Genomic DNA, 18,743 nt, shown 5'->3' with positions numbered 1-18,743 from the left:
AAAGTCAAGTGATGGGGGCTGTCCTAAGATGGTGGAGGAATAGGACAGGGAGACCACTTTCTCCTCTACAAATTGATCAAAAGAACATTTGAACGCTGAGTAAATTCCACAAAACTGCTGAATGCCAGCAGAGGACATCAGGCACCCAGAAAAGCAGCCCATTGTCTTCGAAAGGAAGTAGGAAAAAATATAAAAGATAAAAAGAGAGACAAAAGAGGTAGGGACAGAGCTCCGTCCCGGGAAGGGAGTCTTAAAAAAGAGAGAAGTTTCCAAACACCAGGAAACACTCTCACTGCAGAGTCTGTGGCGAGCCTTGGAACCACAGAGGGCAACATAACTGGTAGGAAAAATAAATAATTAAAACCCACAGATTACGTGCCCAATGGTAACTCCCCCAGCAGAGAAGCAGCGCAGACGCCTGCATCTGCCACTAGTATGCGGGGGCTGGGCAGGGAGGTGCAGGCTGCATTGCTTAGAGTAACGACCGGGCCTGAATGCCCCGAGGGCAATCTGAGGGAACTAACTTGGGATCGCAAACCAGACTGTGGGCTAGCTACCACATGGAAAAACCCTAACCTAAGACGCCGTCAGGCCCGCTCACAGAACAAAGGACTGAGCAGAGCTAGCCCGCTGCAGGCCGGCTCATCCCCCTCCGGTGACAGGCAGGTGAGGGCAGCCAGAGCCAGAAGGGGGCAATCACAGCCCCAGAGAGGCATTATCTACCAAACTCCAAGCAGGCTTTGTTGCTAACCAAGACTTCTTGGGATTCTGGACAGTCAACATCCGCCTGAGAAGGTGCGCTGGTTGTACACTCAGAAAACTGAGCAGCAGGGATAGGGGAGGCAATAAGTCACAGCGACCGCACCCGCCAAACACCTGGTCACCTGAGCTGCTGGGACCTGGGAAGGGCACAAAACGCAGGCCCAACTGAGTCTGCGCCTTTGAGGAGTACCAGACTACCTGAACCTGAGCGGCTTAGACCTCAGAAGTGCATACAATCCAGGGCTGGCCTCAGACAGTTCCCGGCAGAGCAACCTAGAGCCTAAGCAGTGTAGACAGGGAAAGCACACACTCCGTGAGCGGGGGCAAACCCAGTGTGGCTGAGACACCGCGAGCACACACCAGTGTTATTTGTTTGCAGCATCCCTCCCTCCCTACAGCGCAACTGAACAAGTGAGCCTAAAAAAGTGTCCACCACCGCCCCCTTGCATCAGGGCGGAAATTAGACACTGAAGAGACCAGCAAACAGAAGAAGCTAAAAGTGACAGGTGCAATAGATTAAAACCCTGTAGTTAGCACCAACTACATAGGAAGGGACCTATAGATCTTGAGAAATATAAGCTGGATCAAGGAACTATCTGAAAATGAACTGACCCCACACTGCCCACACCAGAGAAAGTCCTAAATATATTTTTACTATCATTCTTTAATTTTTTTTAATTTTTAAGTCCTCTATTACTCCTTTAATTTTCATTTTTATAACCTACTATTACTTTGCAAAAAAAAAAAGAGAGACCCTATTTTTTAAAGCAAACTTCATATATATATATTTTATGATTTTTGTGACTTTTTTTCCTTTAATATTGAATTTTTGAAAATCCAACCTCTACTCTAGATTTTTAATCTTTGTTTTTTGGTATTTGTTATCAATTTTGCACCTTTAAGAACCCGATCTTCAGTACCCATTTTTACTTGGGAGCAAGATTACTGGCTTGACTGCTCTCTCCCCCTATGAACTCTCCTTTTTCTCCACCAGGTCGCCTCTATCTCCTCCCACCTCCTTCTCTTCTCTACCCAACTCTGTGAATCTCTTTGTGTGTTCCAGATGGTGGAGAACACTTAGGGAACTGATTACTGGCTGGATCTGTCTCTTTCCTTTTGATTCCCCCCTTTATCCTCCTGGCCACCTCTGTCTCCTTCCTCCCTCTTTTCTTCTCTGTATAATTCCGTGAACGTCTCTGAGCGGTCCAGACTGTGGAGCGCACATAAGGAAGTGATTACTGGCTAGCTTGCTCTCTCCTCTTTTGATTCCACCTCATCTCATCCTGGTCACCTCTATCTCTCTCCTCCCTCTTCTCATCTCCATGAAACTCTGTGAACCTCTCTGGGTGTCCCTCACTGTTGAGAAACTTTTCATCTTTAACCTAGATGTTTTATCAACGGTGCTGTATAGATGGAGAAGTCTTGAGGCTCCTGTAAAAATAAGACTGAAAACCAGAAACAAGAGGCTTAAGTCCAAATCCTGAGAACACCAGAGAACTCCTGACTCCAGGGAACATTAATTGACAGGAGCTCATCAAACACCTCCATACCTACACTGAAACCAAGCACCACCCAAGGGCCAAAACGTTCCAGAGCAAGACATACCACGCAAATTCTCCAGCAACACAGGAACACAGCCCTGAGCTTCAATATACAGGCTGCCCAAAGTCACTCCAAACCCACTGACATCTCATAACTCATTACTGGACACTTCATTACACTCCAGAGAGAAGTCCAGCCCCACCCACCACAACACCAACACAAGCTTCCCTAACCAGGAAACCTTGACAAGCCACCCATCCAACCCCACCCACAGTGAGGAAACTCCACAATAAAGATAACTCCACAAACTGCCAGGATACAGAAAGGCCACCCCAAACACAGCAATATAAACAAGATGAAGAGACAGAGGAATACCCAGCAGGTAAAGGAACAGGATAAATGCCCACCAAACCAAACAAAAGAGGAAGAGATAGGGAATCTACCTGATAAAGAATTCTGAATAATGATAGTGAAAATGATCCAAAATCTTGAAAGCAAAATGGAATCACAGATAAATAGCCTGGAGACAAGGATTGAGAAGATGCAAGAAAGATTTAACAAAGACCTAGAAGAAATAAAAGAGAGTCAATATGTAATGAATAATGCAATAAATGATATCAAAAACACTCTGGAGGGAACAAATAATAGACTAATGGAGGCAGAAGATAGGATTAGTGAGGTAGAAGATAGAATGGTAGAAATAAATGAATCAGAGAGGAAAATAGAAAAATGAATTAAAAGAAATGAGGACAATCTCAGAGACCTCTGGGGCAATGTTAAACGCCCCAACATTCAAATCATAGGCGTCCCAGAAGAAGAAGAGAAAATGGAAGACCATGAGAAAATACTTGAGGAGATAACAGTTGAAAACTTCCCTAAAATGGGGAAGGAAATAATCACCCAAGTCCAAGAAACCCAGAGACTCCCAAATAGGGTAAACCCAAGGCAAAACTCCTCAAGACACATATTAATCAAATTAATGAATATCAAACATAAAGAACAAATATTAAAAGCAGCAAGGGAAAAACAACAAATAACACACAAGGGGATTCCCGTAAGGAGGATATCAGCTGATCTTTCAATAGAAACTCTTCAGGCCAGGAGGGAATGGCAGGACATATTTAAAATGATGAAAGAAAATAACCTACAGCCCAGATTACTGTACCCAGAAAGGATCTCATTCAAATATGAAGGAGAAATCAAAAGCTTTACAGACAGGCAAAAGCTGAGAGAATTCAGCACCACCAAACCAGCTCTCCAACAAATGCTAAAGGATCTTCTCTAGACAGGAAACACAAAAAGGGAGTATAAACTTGAACCCAAAACAATAATGTAAATGGCAACGGGATCATACTTATCAACAATTACCTTAAATGTAACTGGGTTGAATGCCCCAACGAAAAGACAAAGACTGGCTGAATGGATACAAAAACAAGACCCCTATATATGTTGTCTATAAGAGACCAACCTCAAAACAAGGGACACATACAGACTGAAAGTGAAGGGCTGGAAAAAGATACTCCATGCAAATAGAGACCAAAATAAAGCAGGAGTAGCAATACTCATATCAGATAAAATAGACTTTAAAACAAAGGCTGTGAAAAGAGACAAAGAAGGGCACTACATAATGATCAAAGGATCAATCCAAGAAGAAGATGTAACAATTATAAATATATATGCATCCAACATAGGAGCACTGCAATATGTAAGACAAATGCTAACAAGTATGAAAGGGGAAATTAACAATAACACAATAATAGTGAGAGACTTTAATACCCCACTCACACCTATGGACTCCACCTATGGATAGATCAACTAAACAGAAAATTAACAAGGAAACACAAACTTTAAATGATACAATAGACCAGTTAGACCTAATTGATATCTATAGGACATTTCACCCCAAAACAATGAATTTCACCTTTATCTTAAGTGCACACGGAACCTTCTCCAGGATAGATCACATTCTGGGCCATAAATCTAGCCTTGGTAAATTCAAAAAATTGAAATAATTCCAAGCATCTTTTCTGACCACAATGCAGTAAGATTAGATCTCAATTACAGGAGAAAAACTTAATTATTAAAAATTCCAACATGGAGGCTGAACAACACGCTGCTGAATAAGCAACAAATTACAGAAGAAATCAAAAAAGAAATCAAAATAGGCATAGAAATGAATGAAAATGAAAACACAACAACCCAAAACCTGTGGGACACTGGAAAAGCAGTGTTAAGGCAAAGGTTCATAGCAATACAGGCATAACCTCAAGAAACAAGAAAAAAGTCAAATAAATAACCTAACTCTACACCTAAAGCAACTAGAAAAGGAAGAAATGAAGAACCCTAGGGTTAGTAAAAGGAAAGAAATCTTAAAAATTAGGACAGAAATAAATGCAAAAGAAACAAAAGAGACCATAGCAAAAATCAACAAAGCCAAAAGCTGGTTCTTTGAGAGGATAAATAAAATTGACAAACCATTAGCCAGACTCATCAAGAAACAAAGGGAGAAAAATCAAATCAATAAAATTAGAAATGAAAATGGAGAGATCACAACAGACAACACAGAAATACAAAGGATCATAAGAGACTACTATCAGCAATTATATGCCAATAAAATGGACAACTTGGAAGAAATGGACAAATTCTTAGAAAAGTACAACTTTCCAAAACTGAACCAGGAAGAAATAGAAAATCTTAACAGATCCATCACAAGCACGGAAATTGAAACTGTAATCAGAAATCTTCCAGCAAACAAAAGCCTAGGTCCAGACGCCTTCACAGCTGAATTCTACCAAAAATTTAGAGACGAGCTAACACCTATCCTACTCAAACTCTTCCAGAAAATTGCAGAGGAAGGTAAACTTCCAAACTCATTCTATGAGGCCACCATCACCCTAATACCAAAACCTGACATAGATGCCACAAAAAAAGAAAACTACAGGCCAATATCACTGATGAACATAGATGCAAAAATCCTTAACAAAATTCTAGCAATCAGAATCCAACAACACATTAAAAAGATCATACATCATGACCAAGTGGGCTTTATCCCAGGGATGCAAGGATTCTTCAATATCCGCAAGTCAATGTAATACACCACATTGACAAATTGAAAAATAAAAGCCATATGATTATCTCGATACAGAAAAAGTCTTTGACAAAATTCAACATCCATTTATGATTTAAAAAACTCTCCAGAAAGCAGGAATAGAAGGAACATACCTCAACATAATAAAACTATATATGACAAACCCACAGCAAACGTTATCCTCGATGATGAAAAATTGAAAGCATTCCCCCTAAAGTCAGGAACAAGACAAGGGTGCCCATTTGCACCACTACTATTCAACATAGTTTTGGAAGTTTTGGCCACAGCAATCAGAGCAGAAAAAGAAATAAAAGGAATCCAAATAGGAAAAGAAGAAGTAAAACTCTCACTTTATGCAGATGACATGATCCTCTACATGAAAACCCTAAAGACTCCACCAGAAAATTACTAGAGCTAATCAATGAATATAGTAAAGCTGCAGGATATAAAATCAACACACAGAAATCCCTTGCATTCCTATACACTAATAATGAGAAAATAGAAAGAGAAATTAAGGAAACAATTCCATTCACCACTGCAACGACAAGAATAAAATACTTAGCAATATATCTACCTAAAGAAACAAAGTGAAAGTGAAAGTGAAGTCGCATCCATGGGATTCTCCAGGCAAGAATACTGGATTGGGTTGCCATTTCCTTCTCCAAAACAAAAGACCTATATATAGAAAACTATAAAACACTGGTGAAAGAAATCAAAGAGGACAGTAATAGATGGAGAAATATACTGTGTTCATGGATCAGAAGAATCAATATAGTGAAAATGAGTATACTACCCAAAACAATCTATAGATTCAGTGCAATCCCTATCAAGCCACCAACGGTATTTTTCACAGAGCTAGAACAAATAATTTTATAATTTGTATGGAAATACAAAAAACCTCAAATAGCCAAAGCGATCTTGAGAAAGAAGAATGGAACTGGAGGAATCAACCTGCCTGACTTCAGGCTCTACTACAAAGCCACAGTCATCAAGACAGTATGGTACTGGCACAAAGACAGAAATATAGATCAATGGAACAAAACAGAAAGCCCAGAGATAAACCCACACATCTATGGACACCTTATCTTTGACAAAGGAGGCAAGAATATACAATGGAGAAAGGACAATCTCTTTAACAAGTGGTCCTGGGAAAACTGGTCAACCACTTGTAAAAGAATGAAACTAGAACACTTTCTAACACTATACACAAAAATAAACTCAAAATGGATTAAAGACATAAATGTAAGACCAGAAACTATAAAACTCCTAGAGGGGAACATAGGCAAAACACTCTCCAACATAAATCACAGCAGGATCCTCTATGACCCACCTCCCAGAATACTGGAAATGAAAGCAAAAATAAACAAATGGGACCTAATTAAACTTAAAAGCTTCTGCACAACAAAGGAAACTATAAGCAAGGTGAAAAGACAGCCTTCAGAATGGGAGAAAATAATAGCAAATGAAGCAACTGACAAACAACTAATCTCAAAAATATACAAGCAACTCCTGCAGCTCAATTCCAGAAAAATAAACGACCCAATCAAAAAATGGGCCAAAGAACTAAACAGACATTTCTCCAAAGAAGACATACAGATGGCTAACAAACACATGAAAAGATGCTCAACATCACTCATTATCAGAGAAATGCAAATCAAAACCACAATGAGATAACATTTCACACCAGTCAGAATGGCTGCAATCCAAAAGTCTACAAGCAATAAACGCTGGAGAGGGTGTGGAGAAAAGGGAACCCTCTTACACTGTTGGTGGAAATGCAAACTAGTATAGCCACTATGGAGAAGAGTGTGGAGATTCCTTAAAAAACTGGAAATAGAACTGCCATACGACCCAGCAATCCCACTGCTGGGCATACACACTGAGGAAACCAGAATTGAAAAAGACACATGTACCCCAATGTTCATCACAGCACTATTTATAATAGCCGGGACATGGAAGCAACCTAGATGTCCATCAGCAGACAAATGGATAAGAAAGCTATGGTACATATACAGAATGGAGTATTACTCAGCCATTAAAAAGAATACATTTGAATCAGTTCTAATGAGGTGGATGAAACTGGAGCCTATTATACAGAGTGAAGTAAGCTAGAAAGAAAACACCAATACAGTATACTAACACATATATATGGAATTTAGAAAGATGGTAACGATAACCCTGTATGCGAGACAGCAAAAGAGGCACAGATGTATAGAACAGTCTTTTGCACTCTGTGGGAGAGGGCGAGGGTGGGATGATTTGGGAGAATGGCATTGAAACATGCATAATATCATATGTGAAATGAATTGCCAGTCCAGGTTCAATGCATGATGCTGGATGCTCGGGGCTGGTACACTGGGATGACCCAGGGGGATGGGATGGGGAGGGAGGTGGGAGGGGGATTCAGGATGGGGAACACCTGTACACCCGTGGCAGATTCATGTTGATGTATGGCAAAACCAATACAATATTGGTAAAGTAATTAGCCTCCAATTAAAATAAATAAATTTATATTTTAAAAAGTGATAATTCTGTGTTTATACTCTTAAATAGAATCTGTAGGGAAAAAATATTCCATAATCTCCCTTAGTAAGTTCTAACATTTCCAAACTTTAGAATTGAGAATTCCTATCATATTCACTTTGGATCTCTCCTGCTGAAATCTTTACGTCTACTGCCACTAGTTGTAGAGGAAATGAGGAATAGTTGTTCAGTAAGGACAGAATTGAAATCCCAGTAACTCATCTTTAAAAGGGACTTGGGCTTGAGATGGCCATCTCTATTTTTCTCTGTGCCAAACTTCATCAAGAAAAGCAAAAACTAGGGCAATATATGTGTGAACAAATTAAACACAGATGAACAGGCCTGGAAGTTAACTATTTGGCTGGTCAGACCATATTCCCACAGAATTCAGCATGTATTCTACTATACAGAGGCTCTACAACACAGTCCTTGGCTTACCTAGGATGTTAAATTTTGAAAAAAATGAAGGAGATTTGAAATTAAGCAGTGGCAGAAGGAGCCCTATGAGGTAAAAGGGCACTGTCTTGGACTTATTCCACCACTTTTCAAACTGTTGGAGTTCCGAGTTACTAGCATAGAAAATCACAGAGCCGTTGTCAGGATGGCCACCGCTCCTGGCACTTGGACAAATCACTGCAACAAGGAAGCAACAAATCAGAGGAGGCAACAAAGAACAATGAGACTTACACTTGCTCTACCAACCTTAAGTTTTACCATGAATATTAAGTTTCTCCTTTTTGGGAAAAAAATAGAGGGTTATGTTTAGATATATGTGGAGTCTTTTCAAATTTTTAAATTATTTATTTAAAAACTTTGAAGTATAGTTGATTTATAATGTTGTGTTAGTTTCAGGTATATAACATAGTGATTCAGATATTATTTTTCAGATTCTTTTCCACTATAGGTTATTACAAGATATTGAATATACTTTTCTGTGCTATATAGTAGGTCCTTGTGGTTTATCTATTTTATATGTAGTTATAATCAGAAAACTTTTACCTATAAATAATTAAAGGTAGAATGTTAGAAAATTTTGAGGTATAGCCTTGATTTCTACTTTCTACTGGAAACTATAAAATTATTCTACCAGCTATCCTTCTGTCCCACTGCCAGAGAGAAAATATCAGGTTGGATGATATTTGATCTTATTATTACAATCATATAAGACACATCATTCAAGGTAATTGTTCGTTTTGCTAATAAACCACACAAAGTCCAGAGAACAGGTTTCTTCTAACAATAAGCAAAACTGATGGGTTTGGAATAAAAAGCGGACACCATTGAAACATTGCCATGGTACTGCCAAAATCTAATAATTGCCTACAGCTTAGGAATCTTGAATCCCAGCAATCCAGAATAATTGTCCTAGATGTTTCTCAGGCCTTAGAGCAGCTGAAAGCTGAGATGATATCCAGAGAACTGGGAAGTGAATAAAATGTATTTTTCCTAACACTGATCTACAAGTGGCAGTTTCTTCTGTTTGCAGAGAGAATACAAATCATTCTCACTGTGCTTCTAAGTTCATAATAGTACTTTTGCTAATAATCAGCTCTTTGTAAAGAATGTTTAATGCTGTAAAAAAACGCTGAGCAACAATTTTATTCTCTATCTGTTATTTGGCATGCCACAAAGCCAAACAGTTTTCTTAGTCAGCACTTTTAACCTGTATTTTTTTCCTTCTATGCTCTGGACAAAAGTAAATTAACTTGAATTTTTCCTGTGCTAATTAACTAGAGTGGTAAAGAACACAGGTTATGGAAGTAAACTGATTGAATAAAGAATCTTCACTGTCACTCTATACACAAGTCACTAAATTCTCTGTGCCTTGGGAAGCCCAAGAATACTGGAATGGGTAGCCTATCCCTTTTCTGGGGGACTGTCCTAATTCAGGAATCGAACCAGGGTCTCCTGCACTGCAAGCAGATTCTGTATCAGCTGAGCTAGCTACCACGGAAGCCCTATAGAAAATGAAGAGAACAGTACTACCTTATGAAGTTGCTGTAAAACATTTAGAACAATGCTTGCATACAGTAAGTATCCAATAAATGTCTGCTGTAATTTCTAATGTTTACTGAAATGGATTGCTTGATGCTCTGTTCAATACTTTGTTTAAAATAAACCAAAGAATCAAGAAGTGCTACTATCAACATAAGATATCACTATGCAAAGTAAACTGACTTTGCTGATAATGCTCTCCAAATTTTTAGTGTAATTCTAATTCATGAACTCAACAATGAACTGACTCTCTACTCAAGAAATCCTACTAGATAGTAATATACTAGTTTCATCAATTGATATCAGAGTAGCTACAGTAAATGAATTTCAGTTTTAAAACCAGTATGTTTCTTCAGCTTTTGAAAATTCTGAGGTAAGGAACAGGGTTCAAGAGGTATGTGTTTGAATTATATGAATACATTTTAGTATAATTAATGAAAAGTATGTGTGTGTGTATGTGCATTCACAGAAATAATGCTGGTACTTCACTCATTTTCTAGCATTAACAAATGACAGATTAATTAATTTAATTAAGGGGTAGAGTAAGACACTGAACAGCAAACATTGGCATGTATACTTCACAAGAGAAACTCTTGTCTGTCCATTATATTCCAGAGCCCAGAACAGTTTCTGACACATAACAGATTTAATAAATATGCATTGAATGAATCGTCCTCTTAGTGATCAATGTGTACCTCCATCAAAATATCAATTCAGTATCTCTGAAACCTAAACACATAAAAGCTTTAGGTGATGTTAGTTATGCTGTTACTCAGGTTATATTAACTTTTCTATTCATTTTTCCTATTACTGCTATACTGGATAAACACATGGGCTACAAACATTTATTATTTTTTAATTCTCTTTATTTATTTAATGTATTTATTTGGCTGCACTAGGTCTTAGTTGTAGCATATGGGATCTCAGTTCTCTGCCCAGGGATCAAACCCAGCCCCCCTGCACAGGGAACATGGAGTCTTAGCCACTGGACCACCAGGGAAGTCCCCAAATGTTTATTTTTAACAAATTAATTAAAATAAACTTTTCTAAGAAATTGATTTTTTAGGGGGGAGGCAAATCTTCAATTTATTTTTCCATATTTCCTAGCCTTAGTTCATTATTAGGAAATTTAGGACACACATTTATATATCTTAAATATTACTAACTAAAATGATCAATGTTTAAAACTAAATTAACAAACTGAGAACAAAGGTCCTAGATTTCTAAAACAATCAGCAGTGATAGAGGTACTTGAAAATATTTATTGATCATAAGCAAATATGGATACTGTGGATGTGAGCTATAACTGTGAACTGTATAACATGAACTAAATATTGTTTAGCTTACATTAACACAAACTTTTGTGAAGCTGTTCTTTTTTTACCTTACTGGTTATCAACAATTTAATAGTGGCTTAGTTAACCTAAAGATAATGATTTTATGCTGGTCATTTACCTAAAATCAAGTTATAGGTTCTACCTTATATCTTTTTTGAAAAAAGGTGATGAATAAAGAAACAAGGCAAACTTTCAACTCCAAACTACTTACCAGGGTTGCTATCGTTGGTACTCGGTATAGAGTCTGTGTCATTAATGTGATGAATAAAATCTAAAAATTATGATGAAAGCATAATTTAATACTGAGTGGAAGATGTTAAATCAATCACCCTCTAAATTTTCTTTATCTATAAAAATCTTTTAAGATCTAATCTTCATTATTAACGTGACTTCACCTTCTTTTCTCTGCTTTATAGGAATGATGTCATTGGTGTCACAGTCTCATGGTGGAAAATTTTTATGAGTGAAGATTTTAAAAACAAAACAAAACAAAAAAACCACCCAGAAGGCTGAAGTTAAAAGTCCTGGAATAAAGATAATGTGTACAATTTCTTATCCTATACTCACCCTGATTTATGTAGGTATAGTTATATCTTATATAGTAAAGTTCTAAAATCTGCAAAAGGTGGAAAGCCACTACTCAAGACACCTGAATTTATCTGAAAAAATCACTTAAAGTTTTGACAAAATATAGAACAGCTTTTATAAAGTGAAAGCTACATAGTAATTATTGATCACAGGTACCACTAAGTTTTACTAAAAGTAGCAGCAAAATAAAAAGCTAATGCAGATACCTGGACATTCATATCATTCTATAGTAAATGAGAGAATGGGTAAAAAATATGTTTTTTATTTGCCTGAGGGAATTTACTTTATTCTGTTTTATGTTAGCCTTTCATAACCTTAGTAAGCATTAAAGAAAGTGATGTAAAACTTAAATAAGATGATAAAAAAAAGCTAGATTAGATTTTAAGGTCATAAAGTAAGTTATATATGTGAATTATTCATCTCCATTATATGCTTCTCAAGATAGAATAAAAGAAGTAATCTATGCTTAGGTTTTTATAATGTCTCCATGGGTTATTAGTGATTCAAGATAGGAAGTTATGCATCTTTACATAATTACATAATTCCTGATGCCAAAGATTTACATAAGGCTAGTAAAAACCCTGACACCAAGTATACTAGGTTGAATAGAATTCTTCCAAATCCGTGTCCACCAGGAAACTTAGAATGAACCTTATTTGGAAACAGAGTCTGTGCAGATATAATCAAGCTAAGGTTAGGTTATACTGGATTAGGGTACACCCTAAATTCAATGATAGGTGTCTTTAACAAGAACAGATTTTTGGACATAGAGACACTGGGGGAAGATGGCCATGTGAAGGCAGAGGGTGGACTGGAGAAATATTACTAAAGTCAAGGAATGCCAAGGACTGGTAGCAGTTGATCATCAGAAACTAGGAAGAAAAAGGAAGGGTTCTTCCCTAAAGGCTTCAGAGGAAGGAAAGGGCCCTACAGACACTTTGATTTCAGACTTCTAGTTTCTAGGACTGTGAGAGAATAAATTTCTCTTATTTTAAGCCAGTTATGGTCATCTGTTGTTATTTCATTGCTAAGGAAGTCAAGAAACACCTGGAATAACAGGCAAATTTGGCCTTGGAGTACAGAATGAAGCAGGGCAAAGGATAATAGAGTTTTGCCAAGAGAACACACTGGTCATAGCAAACACCCTCTTCCAGTAACACAAGAAGACTCTACACATTGACATCACCAAGTGGCCAATACTGAAATCAGATTATATTCTCTGCAGCCAAACATGGAGAAGCTCTGTACAGTCAGCAAAAACAAGATAGGGAACTAACTGTGGCTCAGATCATGAACTCCTTATTGCCAAATTCAGACTTAAATTGAAGAAAGTAGGGAAAACCACTAGACCATTCAGGTATGACCTAAATCAAATTCCTTACAATTATACAGTAGAAATGAGAAACAGATTTAAGGGACTAGATCTGATAGACAGCGTGCCTGATGAACTATGGATGGAGGTTTGTGACATTGTACAGGAGACAGGGATCAAGACCATCCCAAGAAAAAGAAATGCAAAAAAGCAAAATGAAGCGAAAAGCAAAGGAGAAAAGGAAAGATATACTCATTTGAATGCAGCGTTCCAAAGAATAGCAAGGAGTGATAAGAAAGCCTTCATCAGTGATCAGTGCAAAGAAATAGAAAAAAAAAAAAAAACAAAAACCACAACACAACAGAATGGGAAAGACTAGAGATCTCTTCAAGAAAATTACAGATACCAAGGGAACATTTCATGCAAAGATGGGCTCAATAAAGGACAGAAATGGTATGGACCTAACAAAAGCAGAAGATATTAAGAAGACGTGGCAAGAATACACAGAAGAACTGCACAAAAAAGATCTTCACGACCCAGATAATCATGACGGTGTGATCACTCACCTAGAGCCAGACATCTTGGAATGTGAAGTCAAGTGGGCCTTAGGAAGCATCACTTCAAACAAAGCTAGTGGAGATGATGGAATTCCAGTTGAGTTATTTCAAATCCTAACAGATGATGCTGTGAAAGTGCTACACTCAATATGCTAGCAAATTTGGAAAACTCAGCAGTGGCCACAGGACTGGAAAAGGTCAGTTTTCATTCCAATCCCAAAGAAAGGCAATGCCAAAGAAAGCTCAAACTACTGCACAATTGCACTCATCTCACACACCAGCAAAGTAATGCTCAAAATTCTCCAAGCCAGGCTTCAGCAATACGTGAACCATGAACTTCCAGATGTTCAAGCTGGTTTTAGAAAAGGCAAGGCAACCAGAGATCAAATTGCCAACGTCCAATGGATCATTAAAAAGGCAAGAGAATTCCAGAAAAACATCTATTTCTGCTTTATTGACTATGCCAAAACTTTTGACTGTATGGATCATAATAAACTGTGGAAAATTCTTCAAGAGATAGGAATACCAGACCACCTGACCTGCCTCTTGAGAAATCTGCATGCAGGTCAGGAAGCAACAGTTAGAACTGGACATGGAACAAGACTGGTTCCAAATAGGAAAAGGAGTACATCAAGGCTGTATATTGTCACCCTGCTTGTTTAACTTATATGCAGAGTACATCATGAGAAATGCTGGGCTGGATAAAGCACAAGCTGGAATCAAGATTGCCGGGAGAAATATCAATAACCTCAGATATGCAGATGACACCACCCTTATGGCAGAAAGTAAAGAAGAACTAAAGAGTCTCTTGATGAAAGTGAAAGAGGACAGTGAAAAAGTTGGCTTAAAGCTCAACATTCAGAAAACTAAGATCATGGCATCCGGTCCCAGCACTTCATGGCAAATAGATGGGGAAACAGTGGAAACAGTGGCTGATTTTATTTTGGGGGGCTCCAAAATCACTGCAGATGGTGCTTGCAGCCATGAAATTAAAAGATGCTTACTCCTTGGAAGGAAAGCCATGACCAACCTAGACAGCATAAAAAAAAGAGACAGCATAAAAAAACCTAGACAGCATTAAAAATCAGAGACATTATTTTTCCAACAAAGGTCCATCTAGTCAAGACTATGGTTTTTCCAGTAGTCATGTATGGATGTGAAAGTTGGACTATAAAGAAAGCTGAGTGCCAAAGAATTGATACTTTTGAACTGTGGTATTGGAGAAGACTCTTGAGAGTTTCTTGGATTGCAAGGAGATCCAACCAGTCCATCCTAAAGGAGATTAGTCCTGAGTGTTCACTGGAAGGACTGATGTTGAAGCTGAAACTCTAATACTTTGGCCACTTGAGGCCAAGAACTAACTCATTTGAAAAGATCCTGATGCTGGGAAAAATTGAAGGCAGGAAGAGAAGGGGATGACAGAGGATAAGATAGTTGGATGGCATCACTGACTCAATGGACATGAGTTTGAGTAAACTCTGGAACTTGATGATGGACCGGGAGGCCTAGTGTGCTGCGGTCCATGGGGTTGCAAAGAGTGGGACATGACTGAGTGACTGAACTGAAGTCATGTGTGACTCTTTTGCAACATAATGGACTGTAGGCCACCAGCTTTCACTGTCCATGGTCATTGTCAAAGCAAAAGTACTGGAGGGGTTGCCATGCCCTACTCCAGGGGATTTTTCTGACCCAAGGATCAAACCCACATGTCTTATGTCTCCTGCATTGGCAGATAGGTTCTTTACCAGTGTCACCTGGGAAGTCCTATATATGTTTGAATGTATATACTAAATATAGATGTATGCATATATATATATATGAATCATTCAAAAAATAATAACTAGATAGGAAGAAGTTTTCATATTCATGAATGATACAACTATCTAAATAGAAAATCCAAAGTGAATTTACAAAATTATAAGCAATAAGAATTCAACACATTTGTGAGATTCAAGATAAATATTAAAAAATGAACTAGGTTCTCTTATAATGGCAACAAATAATCTGAATTTTTTATAATTAAAAAATACACCACTACTTTCTGGGAAGATGGAAATGTTTCATGAAGGAGGTGTGAGTGACATGGATGTATCCATTTGTCAAAATTATATGGCCAAGATGTGTATATTTTAATGAATGCAAATTCCATATAAAAAAGAGAATAGTATTTATTATGATATAATAATAATATTATATATACTATTATATATAATAACTATATTAGTTGAGGTGGAGAATGAGTATAGGTTGAGATCATGTTTTCTAAATGGATACCATTACTTAAGCAGGAAAAAAATTCATTCCTAGGCGATGCAAACAATGCTTAAAACATCTTTTGGAACTTAGAAATATTTTATGTTAATTAGAGAATTTGAAGGAATATATTCACCCAAAAATAAGGTTCTGGAAATTAACATACATTTTATATTTGTGATCAACATAGAAACCATAGAAAACAAACTGAATCAAGTATATCTCCTAGAATCATAAATATTACTTTTTACTTCATTAATTCCAAGTCCAGAATTTAAGACTGAAACCAAAACATTATAGTAGTTATTATATTTGAAAATAATTATGCTAAAGCATATGATATGGATACTTACTAAAAATAAATTTTCCAGTATTAAAAAGAAAATTAGACATAAGCACCCAATACACTATCATTGCTCCAATGAGAGATACCAAGGAGAAAAGGAGACTTGACCACTGCCCAAAGGAGCCAAAATAATATCTGCAGACATCTGGATATTCCCAGGTAGTGGTATCCACTGATGCTAGATAAAATATAAAAGGGGAAAATATAATTAGATGTCAATTATATATTCCATATTCATAATTTGTGTTCTCTAAACTGATTCAAAATATTTAGCAAAAGATTATGGGTGGGTATTTCACCATCAGGCATTAGACCATCTTATGAAATAACAGTAATTAAAACATTAGATACGGCAGATTATCACAACATTGTAAATCAACTATATGTCAATAAAAAAACAAAAACAAAACAAAAAATTATAGAACAAACATATAAGAAGAAGTTAGGCCAATGAAATAGTACAGGTAATCTGAGACGTGGTGGCGGCAGTGGTTTAGTCACTAAGTCTTGTCCGACTCCTGCGACCCCTTAGACAGAGGAGCCCGGCAGGCTACAGTCTATGGGATTCTCCAGCCAAGAACACTGGAGTGGGTTGCCATTTCCTTCTCCAGGGGATCTTCCCAACCCAGGAATCGAATCCAGATCTCCTGCATTGTAGGTAGATTCTGAGAAGTAGATTAACGTAACTAATAACAGCAAGTGATAAACCAAGGCTAGAAAAAAATCATCAATATGGGATAGAAGACAATATCCAATATTTGGCATACTTAATAATGGAGAAACGTTTTCTTGAGTCATAATTTATATAACATGCCAATTAAAATTTCAGACAATGAGGGAAGTGGGAAAGGGCAATAGAGGAGTGAAGGATTAAGAGGAATGAACTATTATGTATAAAATAAGCTACAAGGATCTACTGTATAACATGAGGAATATGGAAAATATTTTATAATAACTATAAATGGAATATAATCTTTAAAAATTGTGAATCACTGTATTGTACACCTGTAACATTTAATATTGTACATTGACTATACTTCAATTAAAATTTTCAGAAAATTAAGTTAAAGAATTTAAAAAATAACTGAAAATTTAGATGACAATATAAAAATAGAAACTGAAAGACTGTCCTTTTCTATCAACTGAAGAAATAGAAACTACAATGGAAAAGATAGCCAGATATAAACAAACTAATATGATACAAAAGCCATTTCAAATATGAATACGAGAGAAACTGACAAGACACAATAAAGGGTTAACTGCCTACTTCATATAAAGAATTTAGGAGATCTATAAGAGCACCAAGGGGCTTGTGGATAAATGGGAAAGGGATATGATGAAATAATACAATTAAGAAAAACATACCACTGCTTAGTAGAAACAAAAAAACTGGAGGCAGAGCCTGGTTTGTTGATTCTCATTTGCTGAGACTGACTGAAATAATGTACATCTATTTAGGTCCTAAACTACTTTAAAACAATCTAAAAAGGTATATCCCTGATCTAGAATTTATAGAAATGAGTGGACATGCTGGTACAACTTTGAGAATTGATTATAAAGGACACATTGCCCACATTTTCATATTTACAATGTTCACTTTTAGGAGATGCCAGTATCTAGATCTTTTGGTAGGGATAGGTCAAAATGCGTCACAATTAACTGATAAGAATCATAAAATTCTCAATTTAGTTCTGGCAAAGATCTTATTTTTAAAATATGACTTTTTAAATTATTCTTCTGAGGAAATTAGCACCAAAGTAAATGAATTCTGCAAAGTACTAGCCTCTCAGAATTTCAAAGAAAGCCACTAAATTTATTACCATATCAGTTCTGCCAAATGCTATGAATTATGAGAAATAAACCTTTAGGCAGAAAATAGTTAACACACTTGTGAAATGTGTGTTATCACACATCAGTGATCCACCTCAACATCAATTCTTATTAATATCCACATCATTTATTTTTACAATGGTAAATTCTTACATATCATAGATCTTGATTTCACTACTCTGTAGCAGCAATAAAGTGTTAGAAGGCCCATCAGCATGATGACACACATTCCAGTAGTAAACCCAGCCTGTTTAAAAAAATAAAAATATAGAACAACATGCATCATGTCAGAATAAATTAATATGCAACCATATTAAGTTACTCTAAACAATTATCATAAATATCTGACAGCTAATTTAAAACTAAATATATTAATCTATTTCTTTAATAATTTTATGTAGACTTATTAAAACTTGTAAAACTCACAGTACAAAGAGAAAAAAATTCTAATACAAAGTGTGCTGAAAATTATATTACCTGTTTTATGCCCCAAGGAATACTTAGTATAGATGTTCCCAGCATGGTATTCCAAATCATAAAACTGAAAGCAGAGTAATACTAGTAAAACATAAAGTTTGACTCTTCAAATATTTTAATTAAGACAAAAATT

General features: G+C 36.7%; 1 protein-coding gene across 7 annotated transcripts in view; it reads right to left on the bottom strand.

The window, feature by feature from the left end:
• SLC38A9 (solute carrier family 38 member 9) overlaps positions 1-18,743 on the bottom strand; it is a 90,984-nt gene that overhangs the window by 33,440 nt on the left and 38,801 nt on the right. For 6 of the 7 annotated variants that reach the window (XR_008705011.1, XM_055555217.1, XM_055555216.1 and 3 more), the window contains 5 exons: positions 18,611-18,674; positions 18,287-18,380; positions 16,311-16,481; positions 11,459-11,518; positions 8,354-8,548 (listed from right to left, as the gene is read on the bottom strand). Coding sequence is in view for 6 of the 7 variants with exons in the window: in XM_055555217.1 (XP_055411192.1) it covers positions 8,354-8,548; positions 11,459-11,518; positions 16,311-16,481; positions 18,287-18,380; positions 18,611-18,674 (584 nt within the window). In the remaining variant the exon portion in view is untranslated. The remainder of the gene's footprint in view (positions 1-8,353; positions 8,549-11,458; positions 11,519-16,310; positions 16,482-18,286; positions 18,381-18,610; positions 18,675-18,743) is intronic. The other variant, XM_055555222.1, reaches the window with a different exon arrangement.

This window comes from Bubalus kerabau, chromosome 18 (genome assembly GCF_029407905.1).
Source record: "Bubalus kerabau isolate K-KA32 ecotype Philippines breed swamp buffalo chromosome 18, PCC_UOA_SB_1v2, whole genome shotgun sequence".
Taxonomy (NCBI): Eukaryota; Metazoa; Chordata; class Mammalia; order Artiodactyla; family Bovidae; genus Bubalus; species Bubalus kerabau.
Note: the sequence above shows the minus strand (reverse complement) of the source record. Positions and strands in the feature narration are given on the sequence as shown.